The 15,127-nt window shown below is 37.9% G+C and overlaps 1 protein-coding gene across 4 annotated transcripts in view; it reads left to right on the top strand.

The window, feature by feature from the left end:
- The window catches only part of VCAN (versican), a 112,620-nt gene that overhangs the window by 52,584 nt on the left and 44,909 nt on the right, over nt 1–15,127 (top strand). For 3 of the 4 annotated variants that reach the window (XM_035309363.1, XM_035309364.1, XM_035309362.1), the window contains exon 7: nt 581–3,742. In XM_035309363.1, coding sequence (XP_035165254.1) covers nt 581–3,742 — 3,162 coding nt within the window. The remainder of the gene's footprint in view (nt 1–580; nt 3,743–15,127) is intronic. The other variant, XM_035309365.1, reaches the window with a different exon arrangement.

The following is a 15,127-nucleotide window of genomic DNA, read 5'->3' on the forward strand; positions in this document are numbered from 1 at the left end:
GTAATTTAAAAACAGGGAAACAGCTTTTGTGGCATTTTAATACAGTATTTTCTGACGGCATGTTTGTTCCTGTTGCTTAAGCATGTTCTCACTCCTGTGAGGGTTCATTTTTATGATTTGTAATTATGTGCTGAAAATAAACTAAAGTGGTATTTTACTCTCTTTATGCATTTTAGTTGTATGGTAAAGAAATCTTTGAAGAAAACCCACAGATTTATGAGTACCACTCATTCATGACTTTGTGAAATAAACTTTTACATTTCTTGATAAGTACTTAGCTATTTCATGGATACTTGTGTAGTATTAGGACTTCTAGGGATAATTGCATAATTAATGACTAAACAGAATACTGCTCCTGTTCTCATTTCATCTGACATTGTTAGATGTCCTGCAGCTTTTTAATATGGTCCTTTATGTTGTCACTCAAAGTTCTGTTATATGCTCAACCATTGTCTAAAGTTTTTTACCCATATATTATTTCTCAGTGTAACATTTTGTTAGGAACATGTACACTGAATTAAGATAATATTTGTGTTTTTACTGAACAGATCCTTAACATTTTCTTTTATTCTTTTTTAAGGTAAAAAAATCATAACAGAGCCTACAACCATTAAGCAGATCACAGCTCTGAAAACCGACAGTGAGAAACCATCATCTGCTAAAGTCACTGTTAAACCTCCTGCTTTTGAGACTTCGATTACTGAAGTGTCTGTCACCAAAACAAAGGCCCCTGCTTGGGAACAAACAACCACAGAGACTGAAGAAGATACAGAAATGACTACTGATGTGACTGAGGAGAAAAGGGAAATGGAGGTGCTTATGGAGAACATTAAGTTAACCACCCTTCTACCTCAGACTGTCACAGATGGCAAAATAAGCCCTTATGATACACTGGGAAGGACTGAATATGATGTTTCACCTAGGTTAACAGAGAGCACATCTGCAGCTTTGGAACTGGAGCACACTTACTCTGAAGCAGAGTTGCCCGAGGAACAAGGTAGGTCTGAAAGCACTGAGGACGCTTTCTTGACCTCTGTAATTTTTCAGGATAGCACAGCTGTAGCTAAGAGTTCCACTGGTTCATGGGAAGATATTGAAACAGGAGACACACTAAAACATGATGATGATAATCAGACTGAACAAATAGAAGTGGGTCCTGTGATGACAGCCACAGATAGCTTGGTACCGACTTCTCAGAGAGAGTTTCTCAGAACAGGGACTTCAGTTTCACTAACAAAAGCGAATATGTATCTGGGTGCCCACTCAACAAAAGAACCCACCAAAAAATCAATGGAAGCAAAATCTGACAAGAAACTCACAACTGTTGTAATCCCTAAAGCTTTGTTCACTGATCAGTATGATCTTACTACAGAGAGGGAGGGCAGAGTGAGCATGTACACCATTATGCCTGATAGAGTTTCTGGCACAGCCACTGGTAGTGTCCCAGAGTCAGAGGTGCCTGCTGTATCAGAGACACTCATAGATGAGCTTGCAGTAACCACTGGACAATCTTCTACAGCAGATGAGTCAACTCCATTCATTAAATTTAGTTCTTCTGCAACTGTGCTTGATAACGAGGCATCTGCTGAAGGAAGCAGAGAGGACTTAAAGGACGTGCAGCACACCGTGTCAGCTGGAATGCCTGTATCTTTTTCTGTATCGACTGCCAACCACACAGGATCTGAACCTGCTTTCTCAGGAAGTACGATTTCCCCGCAGAAGTTTGGAGAAGGCATCACTTCTGTTATTCATTCATCTCAGCAAACCGAAGGATCAGATGTTTTAAAAAAGCAGGAAAAGACAAAAGAGCCAGAAATTAGAACAATAGATACTAAGGTCCTTTATGTCACTACTGTTGTTCCTGCTGCTGTTACAGCAGAATCTGAAGGACGTTTTGCAAGTGAGTTCACACGTGCTCCTCCAGGTTCTGGCACAGGGCTGCAGACAGATAAAGATCAGGGTTATATGACAGAAGAGTCCTCTTATACTAAGAGAATTACTGAGTTAGAAACAGAAGATGATATCTCTGGAATGGAGCCTACGTCATCTCCAGGCCAAATGACAGAATATACAAGGCATCAAGGAGCTCCAGTGTCAGCAGTAACAGATGAAACTGAGACAAGCATGGAAACAAAAAGTGATGAAGAAATTGTATCAGCTGATTTTGATCAGAGTAAAGGTACTACAGATGTCTTCCACACAAGCGGCTCTTTAGATTTGGAAATGACCACAGTATCTAAAGTATCAGTGGATGAAAGCAGTGCAACAAGAATGCCTTTTAGCTCCTCAAGTGGTACTGTATTACCAACTGCTGTGCCCACAGTCATGGAGGTGACCGAGCACAAAGGAGATGAAACATCACAGTATGTTTTGAAAACATCCATTCCTACCCCAGAAGTAGAACAAACAAACGCTACTGAGAAATCGGTAGCAACACCTGCTGAAGAAGTCTCTACTGTGACGGAAGTCTCAAAACACATAGTGACAGAGGAAGGCCAGATGGGTGTTGAGACATTGACTGAAGAGGAATCACTGGTGACACTTCAAGACAGAGAAGGAACAACATCAGTTGGCTTTGGAGGGTCACAGGAATCATTTATGTTTACAGATGTAACAGAGGTGGAGACACAGAAAGAACATGATGCTTCCCTAGTTCCAGTTACCATAGATAGTGAGGTCATTAGAGATATGCAAGTTACTGATCAGACTCCTTTTGACGGTAGCATTCATACAGAAGCAACAGATACAACTGCAAAAGATACTAAAGAGTTCCCAAAGGAGCTCACCACAAAAGATCAAGAACCAGATACTGCCACGGAGTCTACCTTTTCTATGACATCTGTCCAAATGCATGAACAAAAGACAATGACAGGATCAGAATCACCCCAAACAACCATTCAGGAAAGACATGACATAGGTTCAGCCTATGGTGAGACATATATAGCAACAGAAGTATCAGTGCCAGCAGTAAAGCTCACAGAATATGGAAGAGTTCTGGGACCTGTTGAAACTAGCACCAGGTCCCTGCATCTCACTGTGACCCCGCAAGCTGAGACTGCTACTCATCAAGAGAAGATCACAGAAGAGACGCCTTTAACAGCTGGTACACAAGCAAGAACGTACGAAAGCAGAGAAACCCCCACCATGGAAGAAGAGAGAGGTGTAGGGAGCTGGGGTTCTGTGCTGCCCCCCCATACGATGCCCACAGGTCATTATACTGCAGGAAGTGTTACTGTTCTGACTTTGGGAGCTTCTCCAAATGAAACTCTGGAAGGTTCAGGAATATCAGAAGAACCAGAAGAAATCAAAACAGTTACATTTTCAGCTAGTGCAACAGATAAGACAACAATTCACAGTGATATAACTACATCTCCTATTAGCACTGTAGGCAAAATTCAGCCTACATCAGCATCCCAACCTTTTGTTTCTCAAAAGTCACCACGTATCATTCCTGAGGAAGAGGAGGAGGTAACCAGCAGTGACATCGTAATAATTGAGGAATCTATTTCTCCCAGTAAAGCCACTGCTGAAGATGATCTGACAGGAAAGATGGTAGAACCAGAAATTGATAAGGAATATTTCACATCATCAACCGCTACTGCAGTTGCACGACCTACTGCACCACCCACAGTGAAGGAGGCCACAGAGGCTTTACAACCTCAAGAGGTGTCTCCTACTGCACACCCTGATAGTGGAACTGACATAAGATTGTATGTTATTCAAATCACAGGCAATGATACAGGTAAGATTTTGCCTTTTAGACCTGCAGTCCATCACAATGGACAGTTTATCATAACGCACTGGTATAACACCCTTAGAATATACTGGAGGTTCTTCCTGGATCACTGAAGCATGCAAAGTTCAAGTTTTATCTAGACAGCAACTTATTAAGTATTGGTAGGTCTATTTTTCTATCCATTAAAAAATGAACAGAAAAGTTTTATATACAAGATAAAAATGATTAGAAAAGTCTTATAGGTATGGTTTGGGGTGAAATTAATTTCTATGTAAGAATGATATGAAACTATTGCTTTCCTATTAAAATTCATGATGGTTATGTTCCAGTTTTCTTATTTAATATTGCCACATCACTGATTTAACTTCAACTATCTGTGAAACAAGCATTTTAATTTCACAGCTTCCATTCCATGCATTACTAGTCCTAAACGAAGCACTAGATTATTTTAACATTCCATTAGTCTGTAGCAATTAACAATGCCATGTACAGTGTAGTCAGCTAAAAAAATTTAATGCATTCTGCTGTGTCCAAAGGTGCAATCTCCTTTGATTCGAGGGAAGGGTTTTTACAGGCTTTTGTAGTATATCATAGTATTTTATCTATCAATTTCACAGAATCTATGATGCAAATTGATGTAATTTTTACAGTTGCACTCTGTTTTTTAGCTGATGACATTGTACATGTGTATGCAGCTTCAATTCCATGGGTATTCAGAACAGAAACTCCTGAAGTAACGATGAACTGTTGAGTTTTATAACGACTATGTCTCCTTAACAAATAGCTGGACTCTAAATGATTTTACATTGAAGAAGACTGTAAACTGGCCATTATTTAAGATGCCTTGGTAAAACCTTATTTTTTAAAATAAGATGTAGAAGAAATGACAAAAAGGATAAAGCTCAAATATCTAGTAGGTTCAATACTCTGCATTTTTTAAAAATTATTTTGTTTTGGAAAAAACAAACAAACAAACAAACAAAAAACAGTAAAAATCCTTTTTTTTAAAAAAAAAAAAAAAAAAAGCTTAAAATAGCTTAACTGTCTGTGATGCTCTTGAATGGTTATATAAGAAACTGTTTTGTCATTGGTTCTTTTCCATAATATCTATATCTGTGAAGAATTTTTTCCAACAGAAATCACAGTTTATGGAAGTCTTTTGATTGGTTTTGTCAGGTTTACGCTTGGTAGAATTATGTTCAAAAAATCAAAAGGCATAAATAGATCCCTTGAGATGTGCCGTAGCATTATGGGATCTTCCATGCAGTGGATTTTGTATCTTCATTTACTTTGTGCTTTTTACCCTACTTTATGTTTACAAGATTTAAAACTGCACAGGTCGTATCAGTGGTGACTTAACCTTCTGTTTCAGAAAATAATGGTTCTCTTATTTCAACATTTGAACACTACTCTTGTTTCTCTGATACATTATCATTATTTTGGCTGAAGCTGTAGGTGTTGCCAGTGTCTTGGAAGTCTCAAATGAGACAAAAGCGGTAAGTCAGAACCAAAAGGTAAATTCTGAAGACAAGAGTTAAGTTGCATATTAAATGCTTTTTTACCTGAGGAATTTTGGTTAATTCAGCTTAATAATTAATAGTTGGGCTGTGCAGCAGTGAACAATCTTTCCTGAATACATTGTTGAATTATATTGTGGTGTATTGCACACAGTAGAGTAGATCGCATTGGGTGATCTACTCTACTTTTGAGTAGATTTTGTTCCATTTTGTTCTATTTTTGAGTAGAGTTTGTTCCAAGTGGATGGTAAGAAGTAGGATGGTTTGGGAGTGTAGAATCTCGTTGTTTTCTTCAGAGAGTGAATGAGGTGTATGGTTCAGGATTTCTCTGTGTATGCATCAAGGGCAGTCTTGCTTTATACTTTCCTTGGAATTGTGTGGGTACTGTGATTCAGTAAATTAGGTGTTAGCCCAATTTCTGATTTCTGGACTATCTAAAGGACAGTCGATCAATACACAGCCACTCTCAGAAGCTATGTTTGGTTTCACTTGAGTGAGTTAGTCCTTAGGACAGACTTTCTTCAGGGTTTATCTTCTGCGTCTTCATAAATTTTCTTGAACTGTGCATCCATTTTTTTTCCACATATATATGCGCATATGTGCAGGGGTGGTTACATTCCAAACTAAAGCTATACAGCCCTAAAACTCTGCCTCTAGGATTGAGTTGGTCTATCAGGACAGAAGGAAAAAAAAAATCCTGAAATATTATTAAATACCCTATATGGCAGTATCTGTGTTCTCTTTAAGCATAAAAGGATTTACTGTGTACCAAGTGCACGGTCAAAAATGAGCTTTCTTTATTTTTCTGTTTCCAAAATCTAACAGTGGAAATCCCTCCATTTAGCTATCCACAGAGAAAAGCCACCCTATACCTACTTACTATAAGTTAGGCCGGAGCTACCGAAGATTTATTTTGTCTAAGACTTTGGATTAGGGTTTTCTTTTCTTTCTCCAGAAATGAGAGTCTGTGCCTGAAAAAGCCTGTCCAGCCCAGTTTAACTTCATTGTTCCACAGTCCATAAACTTTTCTTTGTGCTGAAGAAAATGTATATAGGAGATGCTGAAGAGGAATGAATTTGACAAATATTACTAACACATGCCCTTCACTAGAGTGTAGTTTAACTTCTTATCCTTTCAATCTTTGTTTGAAAATAGATCTAGAGTCATACATGAACTACATAAATTCTACCTCTGACTGTTTGTTCTCAGCTAAATGGCAGCAAGAAATAGTTTTCATCATTACATCTCCCTGATAAAACTAGAGTTTTTCCACCTTTACTTTGGCATACATTCCAGACAATATAGCTTAACATTCTTAAATAAAATAATCAGTGAAGGATATCAGCAAAGGCCTTCATGATCTTGAAGTCAAGCTCCAGAAGAACATCCTAAGAAATGACAATTAGCTTATCAATTCAGATAACAGCTGTTGTAAACTGGAATAATTTTACAATTAATGTAATGTAAATGTATATTTTTTAATATACAGTGCCCCTGTGTAAGGGGCACTGTATATTAATTTAAAAATTAATATAATATTTTCCTTTCTGATTGTTGGAAATATTGATGAGACTAATTTTTAAAAGATCTTTCTTCACCTCCTTTCTATTCATCTTTTGCCAGAAACAACTTAACAGTAAAGCAGGGCTTAACTGAATAATGGTATTTGAGTGCTTCATGGTTCTTCAATGTGCTGAGGGAGCCACAAGGCTCCCTGATGGGGTGTGGAGGGGCACTGGTGGTCCAGGGGTCCCAGTGAGCAGAACAGTGGCAGACCTTTTCCAACAGGCAGGCATCCTATGCATCCCTGTGTCCACGTTGCCTCCCCGTGTCCATGTTGCCAGAGAGGGAGAAGAAACGGGAAGGATTCCCTGCGCCTTTCTTCTCAGTCTCAAACCCTTGCTAAGCTGGCACCACCTTTGCTGAGGGGCTTTGAAGTCCTTGGCTGGAATGTGCTGGAGATGCATGGAATGTGTTATGGATGTATGGAATGTGGGGGGTATTATTCTTTATTATTATTGTGGACTCCAACTGCATTTGAAAGACCTTGTGTGTTGACTGGGTTAAAGTCAATTTAAGCTACTGGCAAGGATCTCAGGCTGCCTTATACCCTCCCAGATTAACGTGAAGTAGTACCATATATAGCTTAAATATTTCTTATTTAAAAATACAGTAGGCCCCTAAATTTATTAGACCAGATATCCAAGGACAGTTTCTTCTATAAGACTTCTTTTCTCATGATATCCAAGAGCTAAATAGGTATACTTCTAGCTTTTAAAATGCATGTGTGCAATCAATTAAACATTTCATAAAGGAATTTCAGTTACTTTGGGATAATAAAATATACCTGTGGAAACAGAAGTGATTTAGGGGCCTGGCAGAAAGTCATCCTCATTAGCTTAAATTAAATGTGCACAAATGCTGATAGGAAGGAACACATCACTGGATGAATTAAATTGCTTGTTTGTATAAGAATATGGTGGGTTTCAGTGAGAAAATGTCTTGTACAAACAATCCATATATTTCCACGTGAGCAAGTGTGAGGCAGGTGCACAGACTAATGAGGAATACAAATATAAAGCATGGTATTTCTTATGGCCCATGGCACATGGCAGATCTGTGGCAGGTGTTCCAACTAAGGAGGAAAATAGATTTGTACACTGGGAAACATCCTTTTTTGTTGTTGTTGTTGTTGTTGTTGCTGTTGTTACAAAGAGGACCACACAGATGTTCCATGATGGAGTGAGCGTTGGACTTCATTCACTTGTGTGAAACAGCAGGCTGTTCCCTCTGGATGGTGACCACGTTGCCAAAGGGGTAAAGAAAAATAGAAATAGACCTCACTCTGATGTCTGACCACACTAGAACTCTTTTGTTGCATAGGATAAGACAGGAGACATCCCGTCTTTCGATGCAAAGACAGAAAACTTGCCATTTTGTGCCCTTTTATCTCCTAATAGTTCTCCTACCTATTGTAGTGGTGAGCTCTGATGCTATTGCTGGAAGGTAATGCATCAACAGCTGGAAAAAAAAAAAAAAAAAAGAAAAAAAAAGAAAAACAAGCAAACAACAACAACAACAAAAACTTGAAGGAACTTTTCAGCTCATAAAAGTTTTATGAGCTGAAAAATGCTTGTGGGGGTGTTGTTTAACAGTGGTTGAGGGGATACTGGAAACATAACTCCTGTCTGTATCAGGAGTAATTTGCACACCTGCATTTTTTGGAGACATTTGAAAGTCTTTGCTGAGTGAATGTATTTCAAAGTGCTTATGGGCCCTGGGACTCACACCAACACTGTCTGGTTTCTTGTCCCCTCCAGCTTTGAGCAGAATGAAATTGCAGGAACTTGTGTTTTGTAGATGTGGAATTTTATGGAAAGAGGTTACAAACCTTTCTGTTTCAACATGTAATTCTCTGACGTGCATACTTTTGTCTTAGAAATGCAAGAGGGTTTGTGAAATCTGAATGAAAATGAGTACAGCAGAATGTTAATGAGTCATAATCATAAAGCTGAATTAAAGAGGCAGAATAGGGTCTTTTCAGGTCTGTCTTAGGCCTCGTTTTAAAATTCATTTAATCCTGTTGTCTTCTCAGCTCCTTCTGGGCGTCTCTCCCAGACCATCATGGCTCTCCTAAAGTCTGATTCTAATATCTCGCCTGAATTGTTTCTTGACCAGTTCATACCCATGTTTATTCTTGCCAGCATTGTCTTCAGACTGAATAGGTCTTTTTTCTTCTTGACACTTATCCCTTGATACGTTTATTTCTCTGTTCAGTTATAGAGAATAACCATGTCCCCATTCAGCCTTCATTTTGCTCATTTCTGGGGGGGAATGTGTGCCCAGGAGGGTGGAAATGCTCTGGAAGCCTGCTGGCTCTGGGTGCTGGGATGCTGCTAGGTGGTGGTGTGGAGGGCAGGGGTGGCATACGCCTCCAGAACCTTCTCCATGCGGCCCCTCACAAATGCTTGTAGCTCTCTGCACCTCTGCCCACATTGTTCCCTTCTAGGTTCTTTTGTTTATGTCCTCTGGCAAATACCTGTCTGGACACTGCTCTTTGTAGCATAGCGTGCTACATGCACCTCTTGTTCTACTTTTCAGAAACTGTCAAGGTATTAATTATTGTGTTAGAGAGGTCTGCTGATGGAGAGAAAACTCATTTATGTGCTGAAATCACACGTGTCAAATGCTAAGTATATGCTACTGAATCTTACTTATTATTTATGCTTAGGACCTATTTAAAATCAAAGTTTATTGTAAAGAAGAGATCTTTATCTTGCATTCACTTCATTCTCCTGCTTTATTCTCATCCTTTAGGCCAGGCTGGATGGGGCCCTGGCCAACCACATCTAGTGGGTGGTGTCCCTACCCATGGCTGGGGGGTTGCAACAAGAAGATCTTTAATGTCCCTTCCAAGCCAAGCCATTCTGTGATCAGCATCAGCTAACATGCCCAAATGGATATGTCTGGATAGCACATCCTTGCCTGCACAAGTTGTTTGCTTTTCTTAGCAACTGTTTAATTCTTGATATCAGTCATGCATTTAAGAAAAAAAGAGAGATCCAAATGTACCTGAACATCATGGGGACCAAAATGACATTTAATTTGCAGGTACATCCCGACTTGTGTACTTTTTGAGGTTATATTCTGTGGCTGCTGTTCTAATGGCATTGTGGTACTAGACTGAGCTAACCTCATTTCTGATGGCATGTTGGAGCACTAGTAAGGTGTCTCTGCCTGGGCTGATCCAAATTCCCATCTTATTAAATGAAAAACCTCCTATTTATTTAGCAGAAGCTGGGCTTGTCTACTTACTGACTGTAACTTTCCAGCTGGCATTAATACTGTGGCAGCTAATGGTCCTCACCAGCCCTGGAGAAAGACCACATTCTCTGCTGCTGCTGCTGCTGCTGTAGTCAATGGACATGGTTTTGCTTCAATATTTGAATTATTAGTGCAGTCCTTCATGGCAAGCACTGGGCTTATGTGTTCAGCTAAGAAAGAAAAACACCTAGTGGTTTGGGAACACATTTCCAAATGAAACAGGTTTGTCTGTGTCTGATAGTTGCTCAAGTAATTTTCATACCTTTGATGAATGAATTCTCTATATTATTTGTAAAATGTGACATACAGAGAGCCGATTTTTCATTTTGTTTTGAGTAGTTAAGTATTAAATACCAGCTAATATGGCCAGATTCTTATATCATCTTCCTACCACAGTAATTCCAATGAGGTCGTTTACAGCAGAATTGTTTTGGGGGTGGTTGGTATCTGAATGTCTTCATAACATTTACAGCTTCTGTTTCATTCTATAATTAGGTTATTTTTTCTTCAAAGCAGATTTGTGTCATATGGACTTTAATGAACATATTTAACCCTAACCGATAGACCTGTTGCTTAATTAAGCCATCTAGAATTTTTCTGTATCAGAATATTCACATTGCATTGGTGCTATGAAGGGCTTTTTACAGAAAGTAGAACACTGTCACATGTAAATCATGCTTAAAGTGCAACAGCAAGGATGTCCAGCATGAAAGAAAATGCTAATAAATGAATAACTGTAACAATGTACAATCTTTTTGTACACTTTTTTTTTTCTTTCTTTTTTTTTTTTTTTTTTTTTTTTTTGGGAAAAGGAAAATACCAACCCCATATTCTCCAACAGAGCTAAAACTTGATACAGAAAGTTTCACAAGGAACTGAGACAGTGGATTAATAACTAGTCTTTAGGACACTATTGCTGGCTCTTCCTGGAGACTTATTATAGAACAATAATTTCTTTTTTCACATTCCTCTGTAGACTTCCATAGATACAAGGAACAGTGCCCTCACATTAAATACTGTTCAGAGGATGCCTACACATTCCCTTCTGTTTTTGCATTGTTTCCAAGGAAACATATCAGTTTTAGACATAGGGATTATACATTTCTAGCTTTCTTATAGCTCTTTATTCATGAGACAAATGAAGGAATTTTATTCATAGGTACAATGTAGTTTTTCATACATCTGTTGTAAAGGAAGAAGAATCCTTTTAGAAGTTTTGTTTACATGGAGAAAGTCTTAAGAAATCCTTTGGCAAAAAAAAGATGAACTATCATTTACACAGAAACTACATTTAGAATATGAATTATTTTTTCAAGAAAGGTGGTTGTCTGTACCAAAGTCTTCTGAATTTTACCAGATTGTAAGAAATCTTACTGTTTATGATGGGATATCAACTTTTTGCCATTTTCAGACAATATTAGCTATACTGTTTTCTTGAAATGCTTTACTTGAAATGATTAATTGGATACAATAAAACTCCAGTTGAATATGGGATGTAATCCTGGAAGTGTATATAAAGATATTTTTATAAGTGACTCAAAGACTAAAGCTCTTAGTAGAAAGCCACCCCCTTAAGATGGATCACTTAATATTTAGTCTGATAATAACACTTTAAAAATATTTGGTCGGCTTTTTTTTTTTTTTTTTAATATGTATTTTTTGGTAGGTTTTGGCACATTTTAGATCCAGTGATTAAATTCATTCTTGCTGATCCAGCTAGCCTTTTTCCATCTCCCTCTTTTTGACATTGTTTAGATGATACTTTTGATCAATAATATACATAATACCTGCTGGTTTCTTTCAAGAGATTTGTGAATTATTTCCTGGCACAAGTCAGGATATGTTCAGGGTGTCTGTACATATTTTCAGTAGCCTTTGGGAACTTGGAGCTGAAGTTATCTATATTGTTCTGTGGAATAATTCACATGTATTAAAAATAAATAAAAATTGCTCAGTGAATTGTCTTAGTAGTTGCCTGACCAGTCCACTGTTACTATGCTATCTTAAAGAATAACTCATTATCAAAACTCATATAGAAGTTTGTCTTCATAAATGAAGAAATGCAGTTGAAAGTTTGTTATTGCCTTTGCTATACTTGGTTACCATTTTTTTTTTTTTCTCAGTAAATTTTTTAACCACAGTCTTGAGTTTTTCATGTAGTCCAGTGAGAGTTCCATAGTTTCAGTGAGAGTTTTTTGGCATTTGGAGAAGAATTTCCCCATACTTAACACTCTTTTGTGCCACAATAAAAGCGTAGAATATACCTATAAATACACAGAGTACCTATATGCACAGAATAGCATCCTTTTTAGTCAGATTTTATTGTGGGATTTGTCTAAAGTATTTTTTTTCCTCTCATAGATGTGGTGGATGAAGTAATTTTTGTGTTAAACATGCATGTGCTAATCAGGCTTGTAGTAGATTGCCAGCGGTATGTTTAGTTAAATATTAAATGTTATAAGCAAAATTCTCAAGTCCTCTGTAAACTCTGCATAGTTGTGATCCAGCTGAGAGATTAGGATAAAGCCCAGAGGATATATCTCTGGTGAAAACAGACAGTGGTCAGGGAGCTGTAATGAAGAGTGAACCTGGTGGAAACCCTCAGTGGCCATGGTGAACTAGTTCTGAGTCAGTAGCCATAAAACTGCATTAGTATAGCACAGTTTGTTAGTTATTGACTAGCAGGGTTATAATCAATAGTCTGCCCCCATGGCCTTTTTTAGAGTTGCACCAAACTTAACAGAGCTGGACATCTATATTTATTTATTTATTTATTTATTTATTCAGTCTACTTGGATGAAAACTTTCAATTGCCAGTATTTTCTAAGAAAGATGTCGTGATTATTTTTTTGACTGTGTGTTTCTAAAAGCAAATTAGTATTTTTCCAAAACAAATCTTCCAAGAAAAAAAAAAAGTAGATAGAAAAATGTTTTGCTTTTAAATTTAAACATTTCTCATTGTATTCTTGTGCGTGTGTGTGTTTGTGTGTGATTACATATTTAAAGAGAAACTCAGTCTCTGTATGTGTCATATATTCTATTCGTAGCTCCAAGCAATTACATGGTTAAATATTGCCAGGTATACTGCCGGTTGTTCTCAGATAAGTCTTCTGTAGTAATTAGCTCATTCTGGAGTATTTCTGTTCCATCAGGCTTCCTTTTCAGCTATACTCTTCTGTCTGTTTCATCTGCTGTGCACATGTCTCTGCAAAGCTGAGAAAAGCGAGGATCAAAGGCACCCCAGAATTGATCCAGAAAGAAATTATGTGTCAAGTTTAGTATTTGACTTTTGAAAGGCTTTGACATGCACGACACTGCACTCCTTTGCCTAAAAATATATTTTAGTCACATTTGTGTCATTCTGTCTGCAACAGTGAGGTTTTTACATCTTTATGTTGGTCCAGTTTATCCCCAGACTGCTTTAGATTTTTTAATACCCAGAGCAACCATACTTATTAACTCCTAAAGATAAATTTCAAATGGGTGCAATTTTTTTTTCCTTCCAAGTCAAGAGATGATACTAATAGTCCATTAAAATTGCAATTACAGAATTCATTCTGTGTCTTTTGAGTAATATTTGCAATGCATAAAATGCTGAAAAATCCACATTCCATGTATGTCAATGTCTGTGTGTGTAATCACTCAACTATTCTAAAGCATACATTTGCATTTAAACTGTTATGAAGACAACTGTAGTAACACAAGCAGATAGGTCTAGGAAAAAGGTGATTTGCCCCACAGTGGACTATTCTAGCAAAGCTTTGCTCATATTTCAATGAATACAACTCAAGCCTAAAAATAGATTTGCCATGACAGAGTGAGTGTGTGTTATCACATAATTAATAGCTCTAAATTTGTTCCAAATGGGGGAGCGGGGGCTGCAGACAATCAGTGTGTCTGATCAGTTGTGGTTTTGAGTGCTGGATGCATGACCAGAGGGCTTGTGCAGAGGTTAAACTAAAAGTGCACTTACGAGGTGCTTGAAAGATGCTTGGAAAATTGTAGGGGATAAAATTTCAGAAAAACATCATGAAAAGTGGCAGCACATTTACATAAATTACTCCAGTATTCTCGGTTAATAACATATTCACATAAATATGTGGTTGTATATATAAAAACAACTGTCTGTCTTAGAGCTTGAACATCAGAATATTTTCTGGTTTTGTTTTTGCCACATAAAATTCCCCCTTTGAAGCAAATGACACAGGTTAAGAAAATAAAGTAAAATTTAGCCCTTGCCTACTCCATAAAAAAAACTGTATTACTCCTACATTAATGAGATATTGACTTAAATTTTTCAAGAATGTCCACAGGAAGGAGTCTACTCTAAGTTCCTAAAGCCAAATATTGTTGACATTTACCAGGGAAAGGGACAGGGGAATGAATATTTATTATAGAGCTTTTCATGAGCAACTATGGGAGTTGCCAAATGGTGGACATCTGCTTCAACACTGTAGCTGTAGCATTTTGACTTGGCCCCAGATTTTTGCATTGGTAAGTCATTTGTATTTCTTCTGGGAAGGGGGAGCAACTTCCCACGTTAGTAGGAACAGAATTAGTTCTTTCTCGTTCCATTGCATAATGGCAAAAGCATTAGGGGTTGCCCTGGAGTGAGTGTAAGCGTGAGACAGCAGTGAGAGTGGGCTAGGGAGGGCAAGGCCTGTTGATCTCTCACTGTTTCCTCCTCAGCAATGGAAAAACTCCCATGAGATCAAGACTGAAGTAGTCTTGCTTTCCTTCCCAGGCAGCTCTTCTGCTCGCCACCTTACCTGATGAGCTGGCCTCTGGAGTTGGACTTTTCTATATATATGTATCCAGACAGATGGCTAATCCAGATAGCATGTGGCTGCACAGTCTGGCTTTTAATTTAGGATTTCAGCTGGAGAAAAGAATTTTAGGACTAGTCAGTGATTTGTTTTGGGTTGTTTAGCCCTGCAAAGTTTTAGAAGTGTCCTCTCTGCAGGCAGAAAGTAAAATGTTGTCATTAGAAGGATGCTCATAGATTGTGCAGGAAGCGACACCACTGATGGGAGCATTGGTTTGTTAATGA

The sequence above is a fragment of the Oxyura jamaicensis genome, chromosome Z, assembly GCF_011077185.1.
Source record: "Oxyura jamaicensis isolate SHBP4307 breed ruddy duck chromosome Z, BPBGC_Ojam_1.0, whole genome shotgun sequence".
NCBI classification, from domain to species: domain Eukaryota; kingdom Metazoa; phylum Chordata; class Aves; order Anseriformes; family Anatidae; genus Oxyura; species Oxyura jamaicensis.